Source organism: Sesamum indicum, linkage group LG11 (genome assembly GCF_026168435.1).
Source record: "Sesamum indicum cultivar Baizhima isolate 11 linkage group LG11, ASM2616843v1, whole genome shotgun sequence".
Lineage (NCBI taxonomy): Eukaryota > Viridiplantae > Streptophyta > Magnoliopsida > Lamiales > Pedaliaceae > Sesamum > Sesamum indicum.
This window is the reverse complement of record NC_142667.1, coordinates 16,334,996-16,341,401: the sequence shown is the minus strand read 5'-3', so window position 1 is coordinate 16,341,401 and position 6,406 is coordinate 16,334,996. Positions and strand designations below refer to the sequence as shown.

The 6,406-nt window shown below is 40.5% G+C and overlaps 2 protein-coding genes across 3 annotated transcripts; both read left to right on the top strand.

Annotated features, from left to right (window-relative positions):
• The first annotated feature begins 573 nt into the window (after positions 1-573).
• Positions 574-2,959, top strand: LOC105174539 (protein NRT1/ PTR FAMILY 8.1-like). The gene is made up of 4 exons (XM_088875334.1): positions 574-926; positions 1,036-1,253; positions 1,365-1,921; positions 2,015-2,959. The coding sequence occupies exons 1-4, from the start codon at positions 788-790 to the stop codon at positions 2,856-2,858; spliced, it is 1,758 nt and encodes a 585-aa protein (XP_088731460.1). The 5' UTR covers positions 574-787; the 3' UTR covers positions 2,859-2,959.
• On the top strand, positions 2,626-6,401 carry LOC148785147 (protein NRT1/ PTR FAMILY 8.1-like). 2 transcript variants are annotated; one of them, XM_088875336.1, is made up of 5 exons: positions 2,626-2,730; positions 3,854-4,000; positions 4,086-4,303; positions 4,393-4,943; positions 5,113-6,401. In XM_088875336.1, exons 2-5 carry the CDS (start codon positions 3,886-3,888, stop codon positions 5,948-5,950), a joined length of 1,722 nt encoding a protein of 573 aa, XP_088731462.1. In that variant the 5' UTR covers positions 2,626-2,730; positions 3,854-3,885; the 3' UTR covers positions 5,951-6,401. The 2 variants fall into 2 exon arrangements, with proteins under 2 accessions (XP_088731462.1, XP_088731461.1); XM_088875335.1 differs by lacking the exon at positions 2,626-2,730 and adding an exon at positions 3,034-3,645.
• The last annotated feature ends 5 nt before the right edge of the window (positions 6,402-6,406 follow it).

Below are 6,406 nucleotides of genomic sequence, written 5' to 3'. Positions count from 1 at the left end.
TCAATCTTGAATTTATGGTTCCTTAATCTCAATACCAATTCCTTAATATTCAATGAGAATTCCAAAAATTCAGACCGATCAGCTGTTTTAAATTGATATTTTGTTTATATTTAGATTTTATTACTGTAGATAGAGGTGTATCATACCCACTTGAAAAAAAATATAAATAATCTTTCAACAACACTAGTTTTAGAATCCGCGTCTTTGTATTTCAGGTCAGGTTGCTCGATCTGACTCTCTCTAATGACTCGAGATCTAGACCATAGATCATCAGACAACTATGATTTGAGATAACACCACGTATACCAAAAGGTGGACACATTTAGCCCTATAAATACTCTCTCAGATCATCACCTTACAGGAGATTATATATACAACCCGAATCAACTATCTATTTATAAAAGAAAACCTTCGCCTAAAATTTTGCACGTGAAGAAAACATGTTAAAATATGAAATATTTGTCATTCAAAAGAACTTAAACTTTTAAATATAAGGGTCGTTTAACAATATTTGAAGTGATATAAGATTAATAGCCAGCGGAAATGAACTGCCACCGAAAATTATAAGCTTGGATAGTGTGCCCCCAGGCCTGTGAGTGTGTGCGTGCATGCAAGCAATTGAATGGGGAATCAAGTAATAGTGGAAAACAAATTTATATAAGAGAAGAAATCCACTCAAGAAATGGAAGAAAAAATGCGAGTTCAATGCATTGTTGACAATATTTCATTCTTGGTCAACTTTCTGCACTCTCACAATTAGTAGAGAAAAAAAGGAGAAGGAAGGAAAATGGGTGATTTGTACAACGGTGGATCAATGATGGTGACTGAAGACGATAAATATACAAAAGATGGAACCACTGATTATCGCAACAATCCTGCTATCAAACAGGAGACAGGAACATGGAAAGCTTGTCCTTACATTCTTGGCATGTCTTGTTCTTCTTCATATTATAACTGTTTCTTTCTTTAATTTTCTTCTGTACGTAACTGAGGAATAGCAAGTTTGTTCTAACATTGTTTCACCTTCTGGAACAGGAAACGAATGTTGTGAAAGACTGGCATATTATGGGATCAATACGAATCTGGTAAACTATCTAAAATTTCAGATGAATGAGAGCAACGTTGTAGCAGTTAACAATGTGACAAACTGGTCCGGGACGTGTTATGTTACACCATTGCTTGGGGCATTTCTAGCTGATGCATACTTGGGAAGATATTGGACGATTGCAACTTTCTCAACCATCTATGTCTTTGTAAGTCATTTTTATGCAGAAATTCTACTGAGATTATGAATAAATATTAGCTTTGGGAAAAATGATTAACTGAGTCATCCGGGGAAATTCTGAGCTTTAAACTTTGTTCAGGGCATGACAATCTTGACGTTATCGGCATCTGTCCACGGCCTAAAACCATTTTGCGACCCGAATAATGGGGGGTGCCATCCAACAGGGCTGCAAATAGGAGTTTTCTACGCTGGTCTATACTTGATAGCACTAGGCACCGGGGGAATCAAGCCCTGTGTTTCCTCCTTTGGAGCAGATCAATTTGATGACTCTGATGAGGTTGAGAAGAAGAACAAGAGTTCTTTCTTCAACTGGTTCTATTTCTCTATCAACATAGGGGCTCTTGTTGCGTCCACGGTTCTTGTATGGATACAAACGAACGTCGGATGGGGCTGGGGTTTCGGCATCCCTGCCGTGGCAATGGCTATTGCTGTTGTCAGCTTCTTCTCGGGCACTCGACTTTACAGGAACCAGAGGCCTGGAGGGAGTCCATTGACTCGCATTTGCCAGGTTGTTGTTGCATCTGTCAGGAAAATTGGAGTAGATGTGCCGAAAGATAAATCTGCTCTTTATGAGACTGCAGAAGAAGAATATGCTGTCAAGGGGAGTAGGAAACTTGAGCTAACTAAAAAGTTGAGGTGATTTATGATCACAATTAACATGACGTAAGTTTGTTATCACAATTAATCTTGCTAGTAACTAAGGGAACCCTTTATCCATTTTTGTTTCAGTTTCTTTGACAAGGCTGCGGTTGAGACAGAATCAGACGCAAGAAATGGCTCAGTCAATCCCTGGCGACTCTGCACTGTGACTCAGGTGGAAGAACTCAAATCCATCATACGACTGCTGCCAATATGGGCAACCGGGATCATTTTCAGCGCGGTATACAGTCAAATGGGCACGTTATTTGTTCTTCAAGGCAACACCATGGATCTTCACTTGATAAGATCCTTTGAGATCCCATCGGCTTCACTGTCTCTATTCGACACAATAAGCGTCATCTTCTGGGTTCCAGTCTATGACCAGATCATCGTGCCTTTTGCCCGGAAATTCACAGGCAACAAGAATGGATTCACTCAGCTTCAAAGAATAGCAATTGGACTTGTAATTTCAATTTTTGCCATGCTGGTGGCCGGGACACTTGAAATGATTAGGCTGAATATTGTGAAAGAACACAATTACTATGAGCTCAAGCACATGCCCTTGTCCATATTCTGGCAAGTACCACAATATTTCATCATAGGATGTGCTGAGGTTTTCACATTCATTGGGCAGCTGGAGTTTTTCTACGAGCAGGCTCCAGATGCCATGAGGAGCTTGTGCTCAGCGTTATCGCTCACGACAGCAGCATTAGGGAACTATTTGAGCACTTTGCTAGTGAATATTGTGACAGATATTAGCACCAGGGACGGCGGCCCTGGCTGGATTCCCGATAATCTCAACTATGGTAAACTTCACTATTTTTTCTGGCTTCTGGCTGTGCTGAGTCTGATGAATTTGGGGGTTTATTTAGTAGTGGCGAAATGGTATACTTATAAGAAAGCATTAGGCACATCTACTGATGCAACTCCATGATATTTAACTGTACCATTATTAAGTAGATTTTTCTACTATTTCTCAATGGATGTTCGAACTGCTTCTGGAAATAAAAGAGAAGGATGTTACTTGCTTCCCAATTTATCGTTACGTTGGTTCTTATCATCTAAGTTGAAATTGTGTTAGTCAAAAAAATGTCAATGAGCTCTAAGTACGCACATAAGAAAAAATGCTAATACCTAGATCAAGTCTTCCATGCTCAAAGCAATAAGATTTCACCGAAATTGAGTTTGAGCAACTATAAGTTCCACATGCTTTTTCTCACTGCATTCATCAACATACCATATTATGCTTTTTCTCCAATGGTAATATGTTTAAAGATTGAATTTTAAACCTAAAAAAGAAAAACAAGAACGATATTCAAGTGTAATAACGTTTACATATATGCCTATTAATTTTCTCCTATTGCTGCAAAATGTGTCCAAGTACGTTGATCATTTTCATAAGAAAAAAGTCAAAATTCATTAAAGACTAATGTGCATTTTAAAACAAAAATCTCCAAGCACACATTCCGCCTATTCCAAAAATAACTAGAATCCTGTATCCACGAATTAAGCGCCCAACCTGCACTGCAAAAACGTGTCTAGGTACGTTGACATTTTTTTCTTCCATACATATATGTGTGCTGTGAGATCACCTTCTCACTGCTTCATCTCTTTGCATTGGCATTTGGTGCGCCGTATACGAGGTTAAACAGGGCCGACAACTCCGTCCTGGTTTTCCTCGTATACAATTTCGTCAAAGACTCTGTTTTCTTGCAAGACAGGTTTGTTTTCACCTTTTTCTGCGGTGTAAATCCTTAACATGATATAACTAATTGATTTTTCCTTCTATTCTTTGTGGGCTTTTCTCATGTTTATTATCATATGTATGCATTTGCTTAATTTCTTGGTTTCATTAGTCGTTCTCCTTTTAGCAGTGGCGATCCCAATAGTCTACTTATTACGCATGGTATGTTCTTTATGGCGGAGCAGGTGCCCCCAAACAGAGAAAAGTTTAAGAAAAAATGGCTGCAATAGGAGAAGATGATATCTACACCAAAGATGGAACTGTGAATATCCACAAAAAACCTGCTAATAAGGCGAAAACTGGAAGTTGGAAGGCTTGCCGCTTCATTCTTGGTGAGGTTTCCATCTTTCAAGTCCACATCTGCTGGAAATTTGCTCTCTTTAGTATCAATGATACATCTTATTTCTTTTTCTACAGTGACTGAGTGCTGTGAGAGATTGGCATACTATGGGATGAGCACCAATTTGGTGAACTACCTCAAAACACGACTCGGCCAAGGGAATGTGACTGCATCGAACAATGTCACGAATTGGTCAGGGACCTGCTACATCACGCCTCTCATTGGAGCTTTCATTGCTGATTCTTACCTTGGAAGATTTTGGACAATTGCCACTTTCGCTACCATCTATGTTATTGTAAATACTTCTCTTTTACAAGCGTGTATCGTGATTTTCAGGACTAGTGGTTCTAATTAATCTGTGGAGATTTCTTCTTCCTGTTTCAGGGAATGGCACTCTTGACATTATCTGTTTCAGTCTCTGGACTAAAGCCTGAATGCAATAAGAATGGCTGTCACCCGACTTCATTGCAGATGGCTACCTTCTTTGTAGCGATATACTTGATTGCTCTTGGAACGGGCGGAATCAAACCATGTGTATCTTCGTTTGGCGCAGATCAGTTTGATGATAATGACAAAAGAGAGAAGAGAAAGAAGAGCTCCTTCTTCAACTGGTTTTATCTGTCCATAAACATTGGTGCTATGATTGCTTCGTCGGTTTTGGTGTGGATACAAATGAATGTGGGTTGGAATTGGGGGTTCGGGACTCCAGCAGTTTCCATGGCCATTGCTGTTGCATTTTTCTTCTCAGGGAGCCATCTGTATCGGCTCCAGATACCGGGAGGGAGCCCCCTGACACGAATTTTTCAGGTGTTGGTCGCATCCATCAGAAAATACAACGTCAAAGTTCCGACTGACAAATCTCTTCTTTATGAGACTGCCGATGCGGAATCTAGCATTGAAGGTAGCCGCAAGCTCGAGCATACAGACAAGTTCAGGTACTTCAGTACAAAAGGTTGATGTGGGACTACGGCAGGGAATGCATGAACATTACCAGAACCACGTCAAATCTGTGTGTTCTTCTATTTGTTGTTTCATCTTATTTTCTGTTTCATAATCTAATTTCTTAAGCATGGTGTTACATATTGCTGATGTACTGAGTTTTAGGTGCCTTGACAAAGCTGCAGTAGAAACAGACTCGGACAATTCTCTGGAAGGGGTGGTGAATCCATGGAGTCTCTGCACAGTGACTCAGGTTGAAGAATTAAAATCCATAATCGGACTACTTCCCATCTGGGCTTCTGGAATAGTTTTCTCCACAGTGAGCAGTCAAATGGGTACAATGTTTGTTCTGCAAGGCAACACAATGGACCAACAAATGGGACCCAACTTCAAGATCCCATCAGCATCCTTGTCCCTCTTTAACACCCTCAGTGTCATATTCTGGGCACCTGTTTATGACCAAGTAATTATCCCCCTTGCAAGAAAATACACTCACAATGAGAGGGGATTCACACAGCTCCAAAGAATGGGAATTGGGCTCGTAATCTCAACTATTGCCATGATTGTTGCCGGTGTGCTGGAGGTTGCTCGGCTCGACTATGTGAGGAGGAATAACTACTATAATCAGCCCACCATTCCCATGTCCATATTTTGGCAAGTTCCACAGTACTTCCTGGTTGGATGTGCGGAAGTTTTCACAAACATTGGACAGTTGGAGTTCTTCTACGACCAAGCACCTGATGCCATGAGAAGCTTGTGTTCTGCCCTTGCTCTCACAACTCATGCCGTGGGTCATTACCTGAGCTCAGCACTGGTAATAGTTGTGACTAAACTGACAACAAAACATGGGCACCTCGGCTGGATCCCCAAAGAGAATCTGAACAGGGGCCATCTTGATTACTTCTATTGGCTCCTGGCTATCCTTAGTTCGATGAACTTCTTTGTCTATCTCTTGATTGCAAAATGGTATGTTTACAAGAAAGCGGTGGTAAAAGATCGATGATTCTGGGCATGACCACTAGGTTCATGTGCTTGGTAGTATTTCCTTCAGATAACAATTTGTGTAAATAATGGAGAGCAATATGGTGGCAAAAGCTGGATGATTCAGAGCATTAGGCCTACTTAATACGTTTACTAATATTTCTTACCTGTGCCTGCGAGGCCGAGGCAAGTTTGCTAGTATATATTTCCTTTAAACGTCCTTTCTGGTCATGAGTTGCTTCTAATTGAACTTGAGATGCAAGCCTCTTATTTGCTAGTCACATCACCAATAACGCCAGGGTCAGCCTTCTGGTGTTGAAACATATAGGGAGGTTCCTAAAAGTTCTATTAAAGTTGACTTGCTTACCACTCCAGCTTTAAACTATATTTTATTAGTGAGAGCTTACTTTCTGCTCCTTCCCCCCCCTACTTTCAAGAGCTTACTAACTGCTAACATGACCATGACCCACAGCTTAAA